Source organism: Populus nigra, chromosome 17 (genome assembly GCF_951802175.1).
Source record: "Populus nigra chromosome 17, ddPopNigr1.1, whole genome shotgun sequence".
NCBI lineage: Eukaryota > Viridiplantae > Streptophyta > Magnoliopsida > Malpighiales > Salicaceae > Populus > Populus nigra.
Window position 1 is genome coordinate 10,697,205 of NC_084868.1, and position 24,914 is coordinate 10,722,118.

At 31.7% G+C, this 24,914-nt stretch overlaps 2 protein-coding genes across 8 annotated transcripts; both read right to left on the minus strand.

The window, feature by feature from the left end:
- Window positions 1-5,963: 5,963 nt before the first annotated feature.
- Window positions 5,964-11,068, minus strand: LOC133676829 (protein DETOXIFICATION 42-like). 6 transcript variants are annotated; one of them, XM_062098591.1, is made up of 14 exons: window positions 10,913-11,066; window positions 10,531-10,620; window positions 10,178-10,299; window positions 9,672-9,881; window positions 9,377-9,552; window positions 8,840-8,975; window positions 8,626-8,722; window positions 8,391-8,491; window positions 8,100-8,263; window positions 7,457-7,528; window positions 7,053-7,169; window positions 6,845-6,940; window positions 6,496-6,617; window positions 5,964-6,390 (listed from the first exon to the last, which is right to left on the minus strand). In XM_062098591.1, exons 2-14 carry the CDS (start codon window positions 10,608-10,610, stop codon window positions 6,348-6,350), a joined length of 1,536 nt encoding a protein of 511 aa, XP_061954575.1. In that variant the 5' UTR covers window positions 10,611-10,620; window positions 10,913-11,066; the 3' UTR covers window positions 5,964-6,347. The 6 variants fall into 6 exon arrangements, 5 of the variants coding, with proteins under 5 accessions (XP_061954575.1, XP_061954576.1, XP_061954574.1 ...); XM_062098592.1 differs by having other exon boundaries at window positions 7,053-7,115; window positions 10,830-11,066; XM_062098590.1 differs by having other exon boundaries at window positions 10,810-11,066.
- Window positions 11,069-17,485: 6,417 nt separating this feature from the next.
- Window positions 17,486-20,337, minus strand: LOC133676828 (putative pentatricopeptide repeat-containing protein At5g52630). Of its 2 annotated transcripts, XM_062098587.1 has the most exons (3): window positions 18,239-20,337; window positions 18,010-18,127; window positions 17,486-17,829 (listed from the first exon to the last, which is right to left on the minus strand). In XM_062098587.1, the coding sequence occupies exon 1, from the start codon at window positions 20,127-20,129 to the stop codon at window positions 18,246-18,248; it is 1,884 nt and encodes a 627-aa protein (XP_061954571.1). In that variant the 5' UTR covers window positions 20,130-20,337; the 3' UTR covers window positions 17,486-17,829; window positions 18,010-18,127; window positions 18,239-18,245. The 2 variants fall into 2 exon arrangements, with proteins under 2 accessions (XP_061954571.1, XP_061954570.1); XM_062098586.1 differs by having other exon boundaries at window positions 18,010-20,336.
- Between the last annotated feature and the right edge of the window lie 4,577 nt (window positions 20,338-24,914).

The window sequence follows — 24,914 nt, forward strand, 5'->3', positions numbered from 1 at the left end:
AGTTTGATTTATATTACTAGTTTTTATAAATCTGTATTTAGTGGTGGATCTATAACATGGATTATAGATATTATGACACTAACATCTCTAATATTAGGATTAATTTTCATACATGGTGCATGTATTAAATTTAGTTACCTTCTCTTCTTTCTATACAAAAGAGATGAATTATTTTTTTGTTACATAAATGAAATTTTAAAAGAAAAATTTTAAAATTAAAATATTTTTAAATAAAATAAAAATAAAATCTCAATCCACAAACTATTTGATATAAAAGGAGTACATGGTATATGAGTCATTTTGATTACTTGTAATATTTACTTTTTAAGTCTTTTTTATCTATTATTATTTATAATATTTATATTATTTGATTTTTACAAGAGTTGAATAAGATAGCACAAATATTACAAATAGACCAATTTTTCTACTAATAACAAGTCCCCAAGTGTTCTCGATTCCATGATAATCAAACAAATCTAAGTGGTGCTGCATTAAAAAAAAAAAATTAAATGAGAAACTTTAGAATAAACTTTAACATTTTTCAATAAATAATCAATTAAAACAAAACATGCTAATCTTTTTATTAAGTATATTTTTAATAAGAGGAGAAATTCTTTTTTTTTTAATCAATACATTAAAAAGTCAAAGTTATAAATATAGAAAGTAACAAATGAAATGAATTAATTTTGAATATGTTATAGTGTAAAAATAAAAATTTAAGATTTAATATGGAAGTTATTTTTTTGCGATACTCAAAAAATAGACTATTTCTAGGCCTGGACTTGAAACATAAGCATTGTATTTAAAACGAGTGACTCTATAATACTTAAATCAATAAATATATAAAATAAAGAATATATAGAGTAATTAGATGTAGAAAAATATGTTAAGTCTGAGAGTCTATTTATTTAACTAATAATCTAAGATATTTATAAATCTTAGTGACGTGGACTCATCTCAAATGTGAAGAATAATGTTATAATTAATAAGTGAAAATACTAGCGTGCATTATCAGTTATAGATTATGACATTGTCACTTATGACATATTTGGTGAACATTAGAGACGGCTGAATTTCATTAAAAAATAGTTTGCATTTGCACCATTAATCACCGGTTAAAAAAATAAAATACTAATTCTGAGGGGTATAACTTACTGATCAAACTCTAAATTTGTTCCCTAAAATTTACAAGTTTGAGTCTCATGTTAATTAAGACCTATAAAATTAATCGAGGTATACGCAAGCTGGTCCGAACACCCATGTTAATAATAATAAAAGATAATAATAATAAGATACTGCATAAAATTTTGTATTTACAAGGAATTTATAAGAAAATATATCAATTAATTATGAAATATATTATGCACGAAGATGGTGCACGGGAACTGTACTGACTTCTCAAAACTAAAAAAAAGAAAAAAAGAAAAAAACACGGTGAGACTTGCTGAAGAAGAAAAAAAAGAGTGTGGTGCAGTCCCCGCTGCTAGCCCAAATGGTGTGACTTCAAGCAGTCACTCTTCATGACTGCATTTTTTTTTTTTAAAATCATGCTATATCAATAACAAAAGCGTGGATCATAACAATTTAGACAATTCACATGGTTCAATAGATACACGGCTGCTACATTATAGAATGTATATATCTAGAAAATATTATAAGATTAATTTAGTGTTGTAATTTCTATATTATCTATTGTATATTACTTTATATGTATAAACAGAAAAAATAAACTAATTAATAGATTAAATCTCCTATTTCTCTTTAACTCCCAAATATTGCTTTATTTCTATAATTATTTTATGATTCCAATCGACAATTATACCTAAATTTAGCTCTTTAATAGTTTTTTTATTAACGTGAATATTCGGGTCAGCTTGCACGCCTTAACTAATCCCATAGGTCTTGAAATTAATAATAATATAAGCCTCCAATGACTATTATATTAACAACTACAGGGCTCGAACCTGAAACTACAGAAAAAACAAACATTTTAGTCTCAAGTTTTTATCACTATGCCACCTACTAGATGATTTTAACTCTCTAATAGTAATAGCATTCCAGGTAGCATTTGTAGTTAGCCATGCAACACCTTGTAATGAGAAGTCATGCTTATTAAGAAAAAACTAAAACTGCTCAGTGTTTCACTGTGCAAGTCTATAGTGAAACGCTGAGCAGTCCTCTTTTTTTTTTTTTTTCTCTTTTTTTTCTGTTTTTATTTTTTTTCTATTTTTTTTCTCTTCTTCTTTTTCTTTATTTGTTTGTTTTTTTTGTTTTTATTTTTTTTTTATTTTCTATTGCCTTTATGGGTTTTTTTTTGGCTTTTTTCTTTGTGTATTTTTTTAATGAATTTTTTTTGTTTAATTTAGTTTGTTAATGTTAATTTTTTTATTTAGTTATCAAATTTTCATAACACGGATCCCGGGTTTGACGGGTTAACCTGATTTGACGAGTTAACCCGAATTTTTTTTCTTTTCTTTTTAATTAATTGTAACATATACTAAAACGGATTAGTGTTTTACTGTGGACTGCACAGTGATGTCCACAGTAAAACACTGATCTGTTTTTGGTTTTTTTTTTTTTAAGTTGTCTTATTTTTTTAGCTGTTTTTTATGCCTTTCGGGATTTTTTTTGTTTTTTTCTTTATTTTTTTTTCTTCTAACAAAAGTTTTTTGTTTAATTTGGTTTATTAATGTTAAATTTTTTTTATTTAGTTATCAGACTTTCATGACACGTTTTCCGGATTTAACGGGTTAACCTGATTTGACAAGTTAACCCAGAAATATTTTTTTTTCTTTTTTTCTTTTTAATTATTTTTTTTATTTAGTTTAGTTTGTTAATGTTAAATTTCTTTCTATTTAGTTATCATACTTTCATGACACATATCTCGAGTTTCATGGGTGAACCCAGTTACTTCTGGGTTGACCCGTCAATTTTTTTTTTTGTTTTTTATTTTCATAATTTTTTTTTGATTAATTTAGTTTGTTAATGTTAAATTTTTTTTATTTAGTTATCAGACTTTCATGACACAGATCCTAGGTTTAACGAGTTAATATGGTTTGACGAGTTAACCCGGATTTTTTTAAATTTTTTTTGATTAATTTTTTTCATTTAGTTTACTTTGTTAATGTTCACTTTTTTTTATTTAGTTACCAGACATTCATGACATGGATCCCGGGTTTAACAGGTTAACCTGGAATTTTGTTTTTTGCTTTTTTTTTTAATTATTTTTTTTCATTTAGTTTAGTTTGTTAATGTTAAATTTCTTTCTATTTAGTTTTTTTTTTCTTCTTAGAGGTTTTTTTCTTTTATTTTTTCTTTTTAATTAATTTTATTTAATTAATTTAGTTTATTAATATTAAATTTTTTTCTAAGTAGTTCTTGGCTGATGCCTTTAGTTTTTCTTTTTGTTTTTTTGTTGTTTTTATGCATTTGACTGTGGACTGCACAGTGCAGTCCACTGTGAAAAGGCTCATTCTTTTGTTTTTTTTAATTAATTTTTTTTGTTTAATTTAATTGTTAATGTTAATTTTTTTCTATATAGTTATCAAACTTTCATGACAAGGATTCCGGGTTTGACAGGTTAACCTGGTTTGACGAGTTAGCCTAGTTAATTCTGGGTTAACCCATTAGTTTGTTTTTTTTTTCCTTTTTAATTATCAAACTTTCACGATGCGAATTCAAAGTATGACGGGTTAACCTGGTTTGAAGGGTTAACCCAGTTAATTCATATTTTTTTTCTTTTTCTTCATTAGTTTTTATTTTCCTGTTGGTTTTTTTTCTTTGTTTTTTTCTTTTTAACTAATCTATTTAATTATCACACATTTATGACACGACCTTGCAGCTAGACCCACGTCCAATGCTATTGGGTCTGGTATTGCAGTCAAACCCACTTAAATTTAGGCCATGCAAGTTTAATGTTATTATTAATATTATAAATATTACTCTTGGATTAGACATTGCAACTAAACCTAAGACTCTTAGGTATAACTTTGCAAAAAAACGTAATACTTTTAGATCTTAGTTTTTTATGAAATGTAAAAAATAATTGACCCGCGGCATCGCGCGGGGCATGTAACTAGTAATTCCTATTTACAGTAGCAGCTTGGATATTGTAACACTCACATTTATATCAATTTTCACAATTATCAACGTCATCTTAGCCATGAGATACATGCCAATTTGAAAGTTGCGTTGTAAAATAAGTGGTTTCAACATGTGTTCGATCGACCCTTTCAATTTTATAATTTTAAATGAATTCATATGACATATTTCATCACTTGACAAGCCTGAATTCATACAATACAAAGCACAGTCATTGCATGCATTTTGAGTATACCCACTTACATATTCAAATTCAAGAGGGGGAGGTGACATGAATTGATTCAGTGGCTCAAATGACTTGGTATCCTCATCTTTCTTTCTTAACTGGAAGATGGAAGGCTTCAAATAACAAATTCAAACATCCACCAATAAATATCTGAAAAAGAAAAAGGAAGAATTGCAGTCCTATATCTCATATTAAGCACAGTGCCAAAAGATCAAGAAGAACCAAGGTGGTGGAATATAAATCTCTACTTGTTATTATTTTGTTTGTTTTTTCTTCTGTAGGAAACAGGACTGGGATGCTGATTTTAACCTACAGCGCCATGACAAGGATTGTTTTCTTCATATTATCCACCGTGACGTTCCCCAATTTGACATCTCTCCAGAGAATATTATGTGCGTGATCTGTTCTTTCAATGCTCTAAAATGTGCCAGGGCAGTGCTGGAAAGAGAGACGCATTTTAGAGAAGCAGCTTTTATCGCTCCTTCAGGATGCTACTCGATGAACCCACTGCATCGTGCAGCTCGGAAGTTTTAACCCTGAAATGATTGACTTGTGTCTTTTCTATGGAGACTGCAGATGGTGTTACTGATGACTAGCACAGTAAGATGCTTCCACTCCATGTGGCGCTTCTTATGTGTAGTCCGGAAGTGCTCGGTTACCACAAATCATTGCACAGATGCTCTATTGTCTGGGAAGGGCTGCTTTGTTTCATAATTAAAGCAGATGAATTTTGGAGGATGAGAATGTGTTGGAGGACACCCTATCAATGGTCAGATTAGAGGTGTGTTGTTGCATGTTTGATGGGGAGAAACCGAAGACAATTCCTAAGTTTGGAGTATACTGTATGGAAGACGTGCTTTTTGAGGCACTCGACTATTGATTGTATTTATGCTTCGACGTACCTTTTCGATTCTTGTTAACTTTACCTCCTTTTTTCTTCAGGGATCTGGCAGAGCAGTGGGGAGATTGTTTATATGATCTCACCTCGAGTTCTCAAATCAAAGATGACATCTAACAATTTCGGTTTTTATCTAACAATTTCCCCCTCTTTAGTGTTCTCTGTGCATGATTCACAGATGACATTGAGCTATATGTAGAATAATCTCGTAAGTCCTAACTCCTTTAGTTTGCTTTAAAGCAGAGTAAAACAAACTAGAGACACCACACTCTCGAAACAAAAAGAAGAAAGGTTCCGAGCTCCTTCATCTCCTGCTTGGAATGAAAGCTTTCCTTTCGACATGTTTTGTTTTGTGAGTTATAAATGATCTAGTTCTGATAAATAGAAAAAGGCAAAGCCGTTAGCACTTGCTCAGGGTTTTTCATTTCTTGATCCATGCAAAGCTAACCGATAGCTAGAGTGGGAAACCATGCTTTTAGTACACCAGCAGTGTCCCAACGAGAGACTCAAAAAATGGGAAACAGAAGGTACTTAAATTTATCCAGTGGGAATTAGATGTATGCCTAACAATTTAAGGCAGACTTTTCGATTCTGAAAATGGCATCTTCAAATCAATATTGACAGAGCAAGCTGCTTCAGGAAAAAATAAAAATAAAAAATGAAGGAATTGCATTTATAAAGCACTAATTACAACATGGATAAAACCCAATTATAGATATAATAGACGAGATAATAAGGTTGGATAAAACAAGACATTCATTTTTTATAATGTCAGAAAATCAAGCGGTAATGAATCCATTTCGCTTTAATGTCGAGAAATCAAATGAGAATCTTGTAGTTCCTTGATATAGGCGGACAGTTCCTTGGCATCGCCATGGCAAAAGGAGCCACAACCTTTTCTTTGGACAACACATTGGAAAATGGATATGAAGGAAGCACATAAACAATGACAAGGTTTTTTCACATTACATATACATTAATACATCAATCATGGCGGAAGGAAATGAAGAAATGTGGAGCCATCCTCCATAAATACTCGTACTTTTAGCTCCTTCTTTCAAGTGCCATGAAAGTGATAAGAATATGAAATAATGTTAATTAGATGAACCGATGGAGAAATAATCAGCTCTTAAGAAACCTCCAAGGCCCCATACCAGTTCCTATCCTGCAGGTGTTGATGTATAAAGTGAAAATGAAGTAAAATGAAAGAAATTGTAGAAAATAACTTATTTGAATATCATATATTTATCATTTCGACATGATTTATCACCTTAAAAAACCAGCTAATGCACGTAAACTCATGAAAGTGGCCAACGCAACCCAGATGCCAACATAACCATGACTCGAGGACAGGGTAAATAAGCAAAGAATGCTTATAATTGCCACCAAAACCTGGGAGGTGCAAGGAGACACAAAGTGAAAAAAGATGATGTAAGAGAATTTAACATGAAGACTCACATTTACTATTGCCAAAATGCAGATGATAGAGTAAATGAATCCAAACATCCTGGACTTGGAAGGTGGCTGTAAGATTATTAACTTTTTTTTCCCTGACGCTTTCTTATAAGCCAAACTAAGCTTTGAAAAACAAGTAGGGAGAATTGAGAGGCAAAGTATACCATTGAGTAAGCGGAATATGCAAAATCTGACGCTCCATAGTTGACTCCATCAAAAACAAAGGCCAAAACATTGATTGGTTGAGTTGCTGCAACAAACTGATGGGAAAAAGTGCGAAAATCTTTATTCACAAAATGATCCAGAATCTATGGAGCAAGAAAGAAAGAAAATACACTACTTTTGTTGACAGAAGAAAGGAAGTGAAGATACCGGGATGCCCACACTAATAAGGTGCAAAACACTGGCGTCTTTTGTAAACAATCTCGAAGCAAACTGTAATCCAACTGAAAGGATGATTGAGAGCACTACACCTAGGACCAAAGCATACTGCAAGTCATCCCTTCTTTTTTTTAATTCCTTTTCTATCAGTCTTTTTTTAGATAAGAACTTTTTTAAACTGACCAATTCTTAAAAATGATGGTGGAAGAAGTAGAAGAGAATGAAATATAAATCATAGAGGAATCGATATTATCTGATGGCATGACAATATATAAATATTTTAATGATTAATTATTTAAAATTATAAAATTATTTGTGAGTACTTAATATTAGTTATATATCAGCACTTGATCCATTCCAATAAAACTACTACTTGCGTTAAAAAGGAAGCGTACCTGAAATACACGAGAAGCTGTGGCTGTGGCTTTGTCATAATCCTTCTTTGCAAATGCACTTGCTAGGATTGCCTGAGAAACATGGGGAATCCATTACCATCTGATCACATGGAGAGACTCAGAATCAAAACACACTTAATACTAAAGCTAGCTCGCTACTCCAAGAAACAAAACTATACATGTACATCCAAAAAGAACCGAAAAATTGAGTAAAAGACTTGGAAGGAAAGGCAATTTAATTATCCCAACTCTCAAGAAGGGTTGTTGATATGGAAACAATTTAAAGTTAGCATGCATTAAGACAATTTGATATACCCTGCTTTCTAGTTCTAGGATACTTTGGAACCAGAAGGCAGAGAGAGCTTATGATAATGCTGGAAGAAGGAAGACTCTTCCCAAAAATTTTTCATTTTTGGCAAGTATCATGTGATTAAACCAAACTTTTAGTCAATAAGAAGAAGATTTTTCCCAAGAAAATTTCGAAGAGCTTTGGTTCAAATTTTGGAGATGATGTATACGTATTTCTGGTCATTTAAAACTTCATGCACAGGCGAGTAGGGAGTTGCTTCTTTATCAGTGAATGCAGGTGATGGTGTAATCATCAATGCGGTTATTACATTTACATACAATTCACATTTCTTACCTGTCCAGCCACAGCCAGACCATCAGCAAGCAAAGAGGTCGCCAACCAAATCTGCAAGGAAACCTGAAATGCAGCCATTGATGTAGATCCGTGCCTTGTAGCCAATGATGCTGCCAGAGTGACACAGGCTGTTGCAGCTATTACTCTTACGAGGAGAAGACACCCTTAATGGAAGCACGGAAAAGTCTAGAATACATCAGTGATGGTAGCCATTAACAGATAAATGCCATAGGAAAGTGAGACAGTTGATATGCACACAGACACACAGGAGAAAAATAAAGAATGCCTCACCATTTTTGAGAAACCGGCCAATTTGGAGGTCTTCCATGCTTGGTGATAGTAGATCAACATGTTTAATTAATTTCCATAACAGTATTATAGAGATTAAGTACCTGTGATAACCATACACAAGTCGTAAATCATGGTGCCCGCACCATACAATTTGCAGACATCAATCTAAGTACAATACGAGATAAGAAACCACAAAAAATGTGTATGCTACTATTAGCAGAAAGATAGAACTTACTGAGAAATGACATGTGCAATGGCTGCACCACTGACATCCATTCGGAATACGAATATAACTATGGGATCTAATACAATGTTTGCCGCATCTCCAATAACTTCATAAATATCAACAAGTAAAATATCAATAATTTTGGACTAGACCATGCATACTATGCTTTGTTAATTCGGCTATCAACACACTAAGGGGAATGCAACAAGAGAAATCATCTCACCAGTAGCATATAAAGGAGTTTTTGTATCCTTAATTCCTCGAAAAACCCCTTGCATAGCCAAGGAAAGGAGAACAGCAGGAGCACCGAGTGACCTCAATATCAAGTATCGTTCCGCTGGTATTAGCATTGGAGAATCCTGTAGACACGACATAACTTCCTAAGAAAAAAAAATCTTTATGCGGAATTTGAAGTTCAAACAAGAGAGATTGCTGGGTAAATCACTTCCCGCTGTTTGATGAAGTGGTGAGAAACAACTTGCATAAAATTGCTTTGTTAACTTTCATGGTGGAAGCAGATATATTTAAGCAATTTCTCCATATAACAAACTTAATACCAGCACCATATTTAAGCAATTTCTCCATATATTTAAGCAATTTCTCTAACTAGCATCATATCAACTCACCAACAAGATAATAAGAAAGTAAACAATCATCAAGAGACAAATATGGATTGCCAAGTTGCTGCAAAGACTAGAAGGTGCAAAAGAAATGGGGAATAATAACCAAACATTCATATCACTCAAGCTAGTGCACTTACAGAATTTACACCCATGTAGCTCAAGATTGGTTTAGCAGAAAAAGTGAGGAATAAAGTTTGGATTATGCCAAGAACACAACCAACGAGCAAAGCAGAAGAAGCAGATGGAATATGCCTTCTCTGATATTCCCTTTTGGTGTAATTACTGCTCACGGATGATGATTTGTATGTGGACTCTGCTCAGAGAAGAACAGAGAAACAGAACATCTTACACAGGTTAGAATTATTCAAAAAATCATAGAAAAGTTAAGTAGAGACCACGAATCATCTTGGCAAAACAATAGCAGAAGTATACCAGCTTGAGGTAACAGCTCTTCCATTTCTTTATTGACAGCAAAACCACCTTGAAGTTTTGCATCTTCATGGTCTTCAGTAGTCAATCCTCCAGTAGCATCTTCCTCAGCAACAAAAGAAGTTGTGATACTAACAAGTGGGAATATGGCAATCTTGGACACTTGATTGAAAACAGCAATAGAAACCCCAACAGCAGCAAGCTCCACAGGGCCTGTGCAAAAGAACATGAAAACTGAAACTAAGTCCTATACCTTGTGCTTGTTATGCTGGTAGTAGTTATCACTATTTCAATTGAAATAAATATCAATTCAATTTAGCAAGCATGTGAATCATCTTGCTAGTTACAACATCAAACACAATATATTGATGTTCTTCATAGTTTTGTAGTGATATTCAACCATCATCATTTAAAAAAGAAAAAAATAAAAATTCCCATAATGTGATATCTATTATATACATGCAGCTGTCTTCTCCAAAAAAAAAAAAGAAGAAGTTGCAAGCACAAACCTATATGGCCAATGAATGCTGTGTCAATTAAAGAAGCAATAGGGTCTGCTGCTAAAGCAAGTGCTGCAGGAATTGCAATTTGTGCTATTTCCAGCCCCAACTCATCCTTCCTGAAAACACTCCTGGCCAAACAATTAGGGAATAAAATGTTAGATTTTATCAAATCATCGTTAACCTTTCATAAGGTAACAATTAATCTCAAAAACCAGAAAGAAACTGATCTCCTGAAAACAAAGAAAAAAAACATTTATCAACAACGAACAAAGTCCATATCGGCTTTATTTTATACATGGATGTTGTTGACGTCCATTGGTAACCAAAAGGAACTAAACTAATAGTTTCAGAAACAATACCTTGCGTCCTTGAAGAACACAAAGAGAGGCATCTTGGCCATGTTTCTCCATAGATAAAGAACAGCATCAGCGGCGAACATTGGCTATAATCTTACAAAACCAACAGATGGAGTCAATATTACTAGTCCTTTATCAGAAAGCTCCAAATTATGAAAAAAAATCAAACTCAACAACCCTCAACATCAAATACACGACAATCAAATAACCAAGAAGTTCAAGTACATCAAAGAACTGTTCGTCAAACAAGTTGACAAGGAAAAAAATGAAAGCAGAAAGAACCTGGAAAAAAGAAAACGCACCCAGCCTATGAACCAAGGTTAACAGAGAGTTAGTGGGCAAAAATTGATAAGAGAAACACGAGTTCTTGGAGTGCTGAACTAACCATGTTTAACCCAGGACAGGAAGGCGGAGTCCGCATATACCTCCCTCAGTTATGTTAAGCCTCATGATATTGAAATACTATAAAATATGCATTAAAAAGTGCCTTGTTGCTTTAACTTAATATGTCACTGTCACGAACCGATCCCCGACCAATAACCGGCATAAATGTACGGTCTCTCTCCCTGTTCTTTACCAATACAAACTCAAACATATAGATAAACCTTTCCCTTTAAATCAACTAGAGTTCTATGCAGTATTTGATAGCATAATAAACTTTATAATACAAATCAATTATTATAATATAATTCAATAAAAACACGAACCAGATATAATAAAATAATATTAATTACAAATAAAAAACAAGTTATAAAAATTCAACAAAAATAATCTATTAACAAAGCTATACGTTTGAAAAAAAATAAATAATAAAAGGATGAGTTCAACAACTTAATGAATGCATAACATTCAATATATACCTACAATGTAATATAATAATGAGAATATATACAAGATTGGCTTTATGTTTTTACAAGAGAGTTTCACAAGTAAGCCATAACAAGAATATAAAGAGGTAAAATTCGTCAAAAAATCAAAATATAGTGATTATAACGCTTCAAACAATGAGATAATCAGTCACTAAATATTGGTGACTCCCCCGACTAACTAGGATTAAGAACTACGATGTGCACAAAAACTAAAACTATTCTATTAGTATGAGTATTCTAATTGACTGATATATTATAGGGTCATAATCAAACAAACAAAATCATAGCCTAGCATGGAACCTCACGATATATATATATATATATATATATATATATATATATATATATATATATATATATATATAAGTTCAAATAAATTTTTATGCATACATGTGATTAAATAAATCGAGAATTATGTGTGCAAATAAATAAATAAAAAGTCATTAATGATACCTGAAAATAGAACTTAAAAAATTAAGAGATAAATATAAATTAACATATTTAATCTTGAAAGACGAGATATTTATCCGGTTGTGTTTGCTAAATTTATTTATTTTTTTATTTAAGCAAATTATAATAGAAATAGAGACACAAATTAAATTGATCGAATAAAATAAAAGGGGAAAAAACATCATACAAGGCTGCATATATTAGAAATATTATCTGAAAATATTTTTTTTTCAAAAATAAAGTTCATTCATATAAAAGATAAAAAAAATATAGATGAATCAGAAAAACTCTTCAAATTTAAATGCATAACTAAAAGAACTAATCGTAATTTAAAAAAGACTCCAAACAAAATGACAGAGAGAAGGGGTACTGATTTAAATATAAATCTAAAAAAATAGATAAAAAACCATAAAAAAAGAATCAATAATTTAAAAAAAAATCAGAGAAAAAAGCAAAAGTTAGGCATTGCTGCCAAGCCAGCTAATTTGCCCTATTTTGTCAGGGTCTGCATGATTGAACCCTTAATTTTTTGTTTTCTACAACTGGAAAAGACAACATGTCATTCGCCCTAATTTTTTTTAAAAAAAATCAGACGACGCGTCGTCTGATTTGTCCAAATTCTAACACCTGTGGTGGCCAGAAAATTGGTGCTTAAGTTTTTGTACCCAAAAACCTTTTTTTCAACTTATTTTGACCCATAACACCTATAAAATATCATAAAAACCACAATAAACCTATATATGGCCCCAAAAAAACCAAAATCAACTCGAGCCCAAATTTATTTTTTCACGAACTTTAAAGGTAGAAAAACACCTAATATAAACTCTCTTTATCAAATGGAACCATTTAACACAAATATAATTCATTTTGGTGATCTAAATCAGTGTCAACGACACTTTTCTCTCTCTACCATCGGAATCCACCGACCTCTTTCTCTCCTCTCTTAACTAGGGACTAAAAATAACAGAAATAAAATGTTGCATTAAAATTGAATTGGAAAATTATTAAGATACAAAAATTGTATAATTTGCATGATTTTTAAAGTTCAAGGACCAAAATGTATCTTTTACGAAACTTATGGCATGCCACTTATGTTTGACCTTTTTTTTTATTGTAGTCCTTCTTTTTTCAATCCTACCTTAGTGTGAGAAATCAAAATTAATTGGTTTTTAATTAGGACTAAATCACCAAATAAAAAAGTTTGAAAACAAAATTAAAAAATATAAAATTTTACATAACCTATTTATAATAATACGTGAGAAGATGAACAATAAAATCTCACTTCGTAAAAAAAGCCTAAGCTTTTTTAGAATATTACTTTATATGGAAAACTCTACTTCTATTGTACCTACAGAATTAAAAGGCTACGACGAACAAAACTTGTAGCCGGAGTCAAATTTTCAAATAAGCAAGGGCAGGTTTGAAAGGGTTGGCTCTCCACTATAAATAATAATATTTTCAACATCGGTATTATGAGGTATGTCCCTTTTGAATTTTGATCATTATGTGGATGTAATTGAGATCAAAAGATCTACTACCTACTTCCTAGGTTGTCTTTCAATATTGTGATTTGATCTTCTTTTAAAAGTAGTATCCTCATTTAGGTTTTGTTTGTTTGCAGGAAAGTTGTTTCCTTTTGGAAAATGAATTTTGGGGAAAGTGAATTCTGGGAAAGTATTTTCTGATATTTGGTAGTGTTATAGAAAATGAACTGGAAAACACTTTCCAGTATTTGGTTATGTTATGAAAAATGAACTGGAAAATAATTTATTAATGAATTAGTTTTCTTTCAAGTATATCTAATATATATAAAATATTTAATATAAATATTTAATCACTTGCAATAAAAGAATAAAATCTAAAAAGTATAATGATGAATTTTTTTTTATTATAATATATATTCATACATAGCTTATTTTATAAAATATAACTATATATGTCATATCATATTATATAAAAATAAGCTTGTGAAATATTTTTTAAGTAAAACCTATTACTATATTTTTTTTCTTATATATTTGGTTTTTTTTTTTGGTATGAAGTTTTGTTTAAAAGATAAATAGATTGAAAAAATATTTTGATGGGTTTTTTGGATAATTTTTTTGTTGAGAAAATTATCATGATTGGGATATGCATATTCATAAACTTTAAAATATACAATTTTTTAGTTCATTGTACAACATTTTAGAAACAAAGTAAATATCAAATTAACTCTCGCACAAACCCATCAAAATATTTTTTCAATCTATTTATCTTTTTTCAAAGCTTCCTTCCCCTGACTTCACAAGTATCAAATTAATTCCTTCAAAGCTTCCTTCTCCTGACTTCGTATCAAATTAATTCCTTCAAAGCTTCCTTTATCAAATTAATTCCATTCCCCTCTCCCATTCTCCCTTCCTCTCGGTCGATTCCCCTCTCCCATTCCCCTGTTCCCTGTTCCATGTTCCCTCTCCCTCTCCCTCTCGGTCGATTCCCCCTGTTCCCTCTCCCTCTTGGTCGATTCCCACTGTTCCCTCTCGGTTTCTCTCATTCCCCTTCCCCTGTTCCCTCTCCCTCTCGGTTTCTATCATGCCCCGGTTCCCTCTCTGTATCTCTCGTCATTTGTGCACAAAAAAGCACATATTCAACACAGATGCAGGACAAAGTGTCAAGGGGCAATAGGGCTCCTCCTTCCCAATTCTCCTCTTTCTCCCCCGGCTACTGTTAAAAAAAAACAGAGCAAGGGAGGGGCTGGATCCGGGGATGGGGTAACAGGGAGGGGCTGCTTTTTGTTGGGGAAGATTGATTAACATAGTTTGGGGATTTTCAAGTGCCTTGAATTGGTTTGTTTGGTTAGAATAAAACTGCTGAATGTGAGTGGTTTTTGAAGAAAACTGTCATGGAAAATTTGTGTTTTTCGTGGCTTGCGTGATGAATTTTTGCTGTGTTATGGAAATGTTATGGAAAATTTATGATGGGTAACAAATTTATGGAAATGAAATGCTATAATTTTTACACAGATCTATGAAGCAGATACAAATATAAAGGAAATAGAGGAAAAAAAATAACTAAACTTGTTCAAGCAAAATACTTCAATTGTCCAGTGAATGTTTCTGTAATTGTTTTTGCTTCCAAACATTTTTGACGAGAGAGAGATTGTGTGATATGTGAACGGAGCCTTACTGAAAAAAGGAAAGTGTTTTCCTTTTTTTATCAGAAGGAAAACACTTTCCTTTAATAAAATGGCTCTAAAATGTTGACCGGAATTCAGTTTTCTTTGACTATTTTCTTATATTGCTGCCAAACATGGGAAAACAAGGAAAGTGAATTCCAGGAATTCACTTTCCTCCAATCAAACACGGCCTTAGTGTTTGCTAGGTTACTTCCTGCGAAGTTTTTGAAGGTAAGAAATAATATTCTAGTTTTTTTTTCTTTTTGACATTATTATGAAACCAGTTTAACAAGTTAAATTTAAAAACTTTTGAGTAATTTGTTATCTAATCTAGATTTTAAATTAAATAATATGAAAGTGGCTTTAATATGATCTAGATTAAAAAAAACAAATATGGATTGACTTAAAAAATATTCAAAGTAAGATTTTAAAAAAAATTGAAATAACATATTAGATCAGCTTAGGTAATCCGATGTTAACCTACCAAACTAGTTACCTCGGTCAGGTTATGAGTTTCATTGAATTTAATAACATTTTTGTTATTTAGTTATATGATAAAAAGTATTAAGAGAAATTAAAAATCAATAAAATATTAAAGAATAAAACTAAAAAAAATATTCAATGTAAAAAAAGGGACCTAACTAAGCTCAAGGGCCTAGATGGACTAGCATATCTAGACCTTAAGGAAAGCCTAAGAGCTTGGTTATGGGGCAGCCCCACTCATTTGAGCTATTTTTATTTTTTTCTATCTTTTTATTTTTGAAAAAAAAAACATCCCAAAATTTGGCCATCAATGTAGAAGCTAGAAGATTTGGGGTGTGGTTTTTTAGGTTGCAAATAAAAACACCTCAAAACATCATAAGAAACCAATATAAATTACTTAACAACCCAAAATGACTCAATAAAATGAAAATCAATCAAATTTTAAAATATTAAAATCAAACTCAATTGTCATCCATGTTTGGAGGAAAAACAATTGTCATGAAACTCTTGTCATCAACTAGAACTCTTTTTTACAAAGCTTGACTATTTTAGTTGTTAAACCAACTAAGGAGTTACACAGAGTTTCGGAGCGTATACTCTTGACACACAAGTGGAGTGTGAAGAGAATTTTCAAGGAGAATTATTTGTTGGAGAGTTGGAGAGCCTGCAAATTCCTAAGGGGAATTCATGTCTTAACTATTAGCAACTAAATATTTCAGTTAGGATGACAATAGTTTAAAAATCATTAGATGTTTTGGCAAACTACTACGATAGAAGACAAAACAGAGTGTTTGTCTTGACAATTAAGGTAGTATAGTTATAAAAAAATTATAATAAGAAATACTCCTATTGTAATCTTTTAAACCAGTGAAAGTTGTCTATTTTGAGTTTGGCTACTCTAGAGAGTTTTTTTAATCTTTTGAAGAGTGCTTCAAAAGGTTTTTTCTTTGTAACCAAGTAAATTGTTTATTTAAGTTTTTTGTATTTATATTTATTTAGTTACTGATTAATAATTAATAATTAAAAAATGTTAGCACATTGCTTTTTAATATATAAAGAATAGAAACAAGATTGTCACTTCGCATGAGACATGAATTAAAGCAATGTTCTTGAATGAATGAATTGTGTTTCTTTCTTTAAATGCATAGATATTATGAATTCTGTGGTGCACGAAATGTGATTTGTATTTATGGAATTATGGATAACATTATTGTAATTATAGATTATAAATGACAATTTATTATTTTAAGGCTTTTTAGTCATTAAAATAAATATAATAATAAATCTGTAAATACAAAAAATTATTAATTTTTTTTCTAGAAAATACTAAGTGTTAATGCACGTATAAAACTTAAAAAATAAAATGTAATTTCTCAAATTACAACAACTTAAAAAAAAATTACAAGATCAAACCTGAACAGGGTTTCTTTATTAATATAAATGTCCAAATCCAAATCAATTTGCACACATTTCAATTTCACGGCTCAAAACGTTTTTTATAATTACTCCAAGCAGGTATAGAAAGAATCATGTTCGTTATGGATTCCTGGCTGTAGCGACAAAAGATAAGGAATCATTCGTTTTCGTACCAGGTTTACCATGTCTAGTCTCGATTCCAACTCACCACTAAAGCCATTGATACAACCAAATTTGTTTCATCTGATCGAGTCAATATTTTATAAAAAATTATATAATTAGAATAAAAATAATTATTAAGTGGTTCATGAGCTTACCTAATTAGACCCTTTTCTTAATCAATTCTTGGATTGGATTTGACAACCATGTACGTATTTGAGGTTGATGAGCATGCTTCTAGATGACCTCTGACAATTGAAACACTCAGGCTTTGAAGAATTTGCCATCCATTTCGAGTTTAAAAGCATCAGACAACCATCTGGTAACGTTTCTAGTTACTTTAACATTTTGACTTCGATTCCCTTTTCTTTTTTTCTTGTTCTTGTTTCATTAAAAATTTAATCACGTCATTTTATTTTAAAAGAAAATCTTAAACAATAAAAATTTATTTGGGACAAAAGATAATTCTGTCTCTAAAATGAATCTCTCTTTGCAAAATAGAACATACAAGGAAACCTATAAAAAAAAATATATATCTAGAATAGTTTGAGACGACGGACAAGGAAACCTATAAGATAAATCTGTCTCTGGAATAATTTGAGAGGAATCCTTTTTGCAAAATAGAACGGACAAGGAAACCTATCTTCTCTGTTCCAATCATTTCCATCTCTTTAATCCCATATCAGTAACCGAACACTACCTAAATATCTAAATAGACAATAAAGCAGTGCTGCATTGCTTCTGCTTGTACCATCACACACCAGTGGATCACCCCTGGACAGTCAGTTTCAGAAATAAATAAGAAAAACCGTAAAGCAAACAGGTTGCACTACTCAAGAAACATGCGCAAACAAGCAAGGAAAAACAGGATTTTCCACAAGATTAATAACTTATATTTTAAATTAGCATCCTACCTCAAAAAAAGATGAACATAAACAAACATAATAGAAATACCTGGTAGGATGATGAATCAGAAACGTAACACCTCTCTTCAATCGCTTAATAAACCAGAGTTCCTGCTCCTCGACTCCAAGCCCGCAGACCAGGTTAATGACAGAAAAAGGGCTTCCTCCTGCCAAAAGGAGCACCTTTAGGTGCCTTTTATGTATCTTCACCTTGTTTTGTTGTCTTGAAAATGGTTACATATGAAATACATTCTAGTAAGGCCAAACGAATCTCTTACAATTCAGTCACCAATAGTCAGCACAAGAGCATTTTCCATCTTCAAAACGATGGAACCGGTTGTTATCTCTCACAATGATTACTCTCCCAGAGAGTTTGGAAATAAACTTGATTGCATTATGACAATCACCGCAAACTCGCAAGTTCTTCATAATCCTGATTGGCCTGCCAAGAGGGATGGAAATGAGCCCAAATGCAATGGCCAGTCTTTCACTATGGTACCTAATGGTCTGGTTTTTCTCTTCACTACCCACCTCTCGCAGCACAAAACTTGTGTCTGCAACATAACCAGCTCTCTCCATTTCCTCTCCCAAGTCCTCCAATTTCTGGTAAATTTCTTTCATTCTGACATGAAACCTATCCCCTGCTGCAAATTTGTGAACTCTATTTCCCTCCTCGATCCAACTCAATCCAGTTTCCTTCTTCACCCCTCGGTCCCTAAGCATCTTTCTAGCTTTGGCTGCATCCTCATACCTTCCAGCAGCTGCATAAGCATTCGATAACATCACATGCAAACCTGAACTTACAGCACCCAACTCAAAGACTTTATCAGCTGCAAAGGCTGCCAAGTCAGTGTTCCCATGAATGCGACACCCTGTTATGAAAGCTCCCCACACAGATTCTGTTGGTTCTGTAGGCATTCCCTTGATAACCGAAAGTGCTTCCTGCAATTTTCCAGCACGGCCGAGTAAGTCCACCATAGAAGCATAATGTTGGGTCCCTGGCTCAATCTCATACTTCTTCATGAGTGCAAAATATTTCTTTCCTTCTTCAACCAACCCTGCATGACTACAAGCGTAAAGCACACATAAAAAGGTAATAAAATTTGGTCTCATCCCAGCATTTTCCATCTTCTTAAACAAATCAAATGCTTCCTTCGTATGTGCATGTTGAGCACAAGCGATCAGCATAGCATTCCACATCCCAAGATTCTTAATAGGCACCTCATCAAAAACCCTATAAGCTCCTTCAATAAGACCACACTTCGAATACAAGGAAATCAAAGAACTACCTACAAAACCCGACAAATCGTAACTCGTTTTGAAACACAACCCGTGTATTTGCTTCCCAAGTTCAAGCAATGTAGCACTACCACACACCCTAATTACACTTGAAAGCGTAAAATCATTCACATCTAAACCTTCTAATAAAGCCTCTTTAAACAACCTCATAGCCTCCTCATGTTCACCCAATTGAGTATACCCATAAATCATCCCACTCCAAGAAACCACATTCCTCTGCGGCATTTCATCAAACACATTCCTCGCTTCCTTAATATCCCCACACTTGGCATACATATCAACCAAGGAACTCCCAACAAACACATCAACATCATACCCAGTTTTAATAACCAGACAATGCACAGATTTCCCAACATCACATCTCCCCAAAATCGCACACGCTTTAGTAGCACTGGGAAAGATATGATCATCAGGGCATAGATTTTCGCCAATCATCCGACAAAAGTACTGAATGGCAAGCACCGGTTCCTCATTCTGTGCAAATGAGGATATAACAGAGCTCCAAGTAGTCGATGATTTTCTTTCACTCTCTTCGAAAACTTGGCGGGAAAGAAGGGGCAGCTGTGTCTTCGAATAAAAGTTGATAAGGTAATGGCAAACGAGAGGGATTACTTGTAGGCCAGATTTTATTATATGGGCATGAATTTGTTGGCCCTTTAACAGAGACCTTGAGCGAGTTTGTGACAAAAGGAGGTCACATATGTGCCCATACTCCTTTTCAGAACAAAATCGGTTTGGTGGATTTTGTGGGGTTTTGGTGCCTTCTTGAGACAAAGATTGGGTTTTTATTATTGGATTTTGGTGCTGGGATTTTGTTAAGATATTTTGTAAGGGCACATACAGTGGTCTTTTAGGGCCATGCTGAAGCATCGGAGAGGGAGGGAGGGAGGGAGGGTTCGTTACTCTGCCCCTGGGTTTCAAACTTGGTTTTTGTAAGTTTATATGGTTGTCAGGTGCAGGTTGGCGGGAGAGAGGACAGGAACATGAAGGGAATGTGATGAGAGTCGGATCAGGGCTTCGATCTTAATCTTACCGATGTCCATTCTAATATGCGGTTTGGGCTGAAATTTAATTTTGTTTACTCCTCAAAATGTTACAGAGTCGAAAATGCATCCCTGTAACTATGGACTTGAGCCTATCTTAGTCAACGCTTTCCTTTCCTATATAGTCAATTGATAAACATGTTAATCCACGTATTAAAAAATAAATAAATTTAATTGATTTTATTTTATATATTATCTCTATTCTAATCACATTTATTTTATTTCTTCAAATATCTTAACAAAATAAATAGATAGATAAATATTTTGAAAAAAATAGTCTCTATTTTTTTGTAATTGTAAATAAAAGGGGTTGGCATCTAATTTATTTTTTTTATTTTTAGAAATTGAATTCTATTTGAGATTTAATTTTTTGTACTTAAAATGATTTTAAACATTAAATTTCATTAAAATCTCTTAATTAAATTTAATTTAGAGGGTTACACTATTAATAAAATCATTTTTTAAAATTCTTTTGAAGATTTGTGACATCATATTGAAGCATTGAAGTCTATTGAATCTTTAGAAGCATGAACTCTGTGTGTGTGTGTGTGTGTGTGTGTGTGTGTGTGTGTGAGAGAGAGAGAGAGAGAGAGAGAGAGAGAGAGAGAGAGATATTATGAGTGATGGTATACAAATCTTAAGAAAATAAAGTTTAGACTACGGTCCAAAAAACAACATCGTCGTCGCTTGGGCTCTAGCTTAAAAGGCTACAGCCGGCCTGGCCCGAATAGATCCCCCTCTTTTAATACCATATTTAAGATAATCTTGAATAAAAAATGCTATTTTAAAGAGGTAAATAAATAAAATAATACCATGTTTAAGTAATTTTCTACTAAAATTGATTTCAATTAATTAAATAGATTAAAATGATGTGATTTACTAATTGAATTCTTCTGTTTGAAATAAGTTTTAGAATTGAAAATCTTATTCATTTCAGTCAATGAAAATACATCATTTATTCAAATTATATATTATTGTATCTAAATTTATCATTTTCTTAAATCTTAAATCTCTATGTATCTTAGGTGATGCTCCCCACTTAGGGTGTTTGACAGATCTTAAACTTATTTACCTAGTGTTTTTTAAAAGTAATTTTAGCTTGATAAAATATTAAATTGATGTTTTTTTAGTGTTTTTTTTTTATGATTTCAATATAATAATGTTAAAAATAATAATAAAAAAATTAGTTTAATATATTTTTAAATAAAAATATTATTTTAAAAAACACCCGCACCGAAACACCCGCAGACTATACTTCTATCTGGATTATATTTGTTATTCAAACTTTATACAAACCGTCATCTAATCTTCCACCTACTAATAAACCTCCAACCAACTTTTCATTATATTTTTTTCGTTTATGAAAAGCTACCGCTGCCTTTGTCGTTAACAATAAGCCATTTAACTCAAAACCACGACTCCCACCAACAAAATCAGCTCAAAATTGATTCATTTCAACTATCTCTCTACCCCTCCGCTAGCGAATCATATACCAATTTTCTTCAACTTGTTTTAAGAGGTTGATGAGTTATATTATGAGTATACAGCAATAAATTTTGGAGATGAAATGCTGTTTTTGATACAAGATCATTGTTGAAGAAAAAAAAACATTTTACAAGAATATGAAGGAATAATTAACTATAAAAAAATATTTTGCAATCAATTTTAAACCAAAAACACATTAGAAACATCATTAAATCAATCTCTCAAATTAGAACATCCTAAATTGATCCAAAAACACTAAATTAAATTAGTTAAAAAATTTCTCTTTCGATTTTGATCTATTTTTTCAAGCAATATGAAGGTCAAAAATCATCATGATCGAACTTCTTTTATCAAATGGGATTTTTTGACATCAAACTTAATCATTTTGGCTATTGCAATCATGATAATTAATAACTTTATCTTTCTTTCTTGTTTTTAGGTGAGTTTCTCTCTTATCTTTTTAACTCAGAGACTGAAATGCAATGAAAATAAACTTTTAGATTAGAATGAAAATTGTTACAGTTGTTAGGTTAGCCATATATTTTTTTTATTTTTTTTATTTTAGCTCTTTATCTTTTAATTTGGCATATATACTATAATTTGAAGTCTAATTTCATCTAATTAGGTTATAGAAGGATGTAATTAAAAAAATTTTAAAAAAAGAAATTAAGGTGATTCACTCTTCATAATAAAAAAAAATAAAAATGAATTGAACATATATTATTTAGTTGTTTTTGTTAACAAGGAGATGAATACTATGTGTTATTGTGTTTTTCATTTCTTACAAAAAAAAAAAGGATCATAAAAACTGATTTTTTAGTATTTACAAGAGAAATGAGGAGATGATAATAAAGGTTAGATTAATAAATTTATGCTAAAGAGGTGTAAGGAAGTACAAAAGCAATTGAACTCTATTGAAAAAAAAGGTGGACTTATTAAGAAAAAAAATATTTTAGAATTGATTAGTTTTTTGTTCTTATTAAAATAAATTTAATTTCTTTTCTTTTCTTTTTTTAATTTTTAACAACACCCCTATTGTTTATTGTATTTTATTCCATCGTATTTAATTATTTTTGAAGTTCCTCCTAATGAGAAATGTGTTGGGGACACCTGTTTTATGGGTTCAAATTAACTTGATTGCAGACAATTGAAAGTCAACCAGGCTGATAAGAAAAAACAACTCCAAATAGTCAACTGTGTTTAAGAGAGTAACATTTTATTTTCTCCTTATTAAAGTGTTTTTATTTCTTTTGTTTGGAAGAGAAATATACTCATCCATGATTGGACGTCTCTTTTAAGGGTGAGTAAAAAACTGATTAAACCGAGAAAACTGAAAAAACAATAACTGAAAAAACCGAACCGTGAAAAAAACCGATTAAACTGATTAAAATTTTGAAAAAACCATCCGGTTCGGTTCGATTTACCTGAAACCAAAAAAATCAAAATGAACCGAATCTAAACCAAAAAAACCCGGAAAAAACCGAGCCAAACAGGTTTGAACCGAGTTTTGTCCAAAAAAATTGAACCAAACTGAAACTGGTCGATTTGAATCGATTTCGGTTTGGTTTTATTTTTTTTAAAATAATTTCAGTTTAGTTATTTTTTTTTTATAAAAACTAAAGCGAAACAAAAATAATTACTCCCCTCCTGTATTCATGTTAAGGAACCCTATGTTTTGAGCCATTATCTGTTTTCGGGGTGTGTTTAAATTGTTTTTTAATATACTTTTCAAGTTAGTTTTTGTTTAAAGAAATGTTAAATTAATATTTTTTAATAATTTTGATGTCCCAACATAAAAATTAAAAAAATATCTTAATATATTTTTAATTAAAAAATACTTTTACAAAATCACTCTACACCACATTATTTGACAATACCGATTGTCCCAGTACTAATAGTAATATTTAATAGAGACCATATTTTTACGAAAAAAGTATGGGGAATTTTAATTAGGCGTAGTTAAATATAACCTAACCTAACCTCCCAAGTATTTCTTTTTCTCTCACTACCTTCTGTCTCAAAATACATATTAAATCATCTTTATTTCTCTTCACCGGTCATTAATAATAATTTAATTATTTTTTTCTATTTTCACTGATATTTAACTCTTCAATTTATTAACACACAAAACATCCTTAAATATCAGTATTTACATCCTAAAAAACTGCTCTTATTTTCACTACTCATGATGTAATAATTCAGCTTTTATTTTTCAATCCCATACCGAATTTCACCTAAAGTTTAATATTCCAATGCTCCTGGGACAACAAAAACCACTGGCTCCGCCTAAGCCCCGCCCCCAGGAAGCTAACCCCTCCAATGGGCACGAAGAAGTTGTACAACTTATCTAGTTAAAAACTTGTCACGGCGGCCACTTGTGTTTCTTTATAGTCTTATCACACTGTCTCCTAGCTGAAAGAGTCAAATGTCATTTAATATTTAACTGCATAAACCTTATCGTAAACCTAAAAGCATAAACTTCCCTTTCATTTACAATTTTATTTCATCGAAGGAATTTTTTCTGTCAGGCTCAATTGTGGGATTTAGTCCCCTGCAACCATAGTTTTGAAACCAGTTCGGCCTGGCTAGTCGATCAGGCCAACTCGGAGCTGGAATCGGGTCAGGTTGAAGAAAAAATAGGAAAAGAAAAAACTCGATATAACCCGGCTGACCTGACGGATTGACCCGGCGAACCGGTTGACCAGTCAAAACCCGGTGCAAACCCGTTGACTTTTGTTATTATTTTTTTTACTAAAACGATGTTATTTTGATTTAAAAATAAATTAATCTAGTTGACCCAGTGACCCGGTTAAAATCTAAAATCCAGATCTTAGACCGGGCTAGTTACTGGACAGAGTTTTAAAACTATGTATGTAACCCCTTGTGACCCAAATAATTAATTCTCCTTGTAAATTAATATGGTCTCTCTCCTCTCCCTCTCTCTCACGCACACACACGTCTATATATATATATATATATATATATATATATATATATATATATATATATATATATATATATATATATATATATATATATATATATATAATTGAGTTTTTCGCTGCCTCGATTTCGCGCCAGATAGTAGATGAAAACGCATTTTCTACAAATATTGACGTCTTGATGC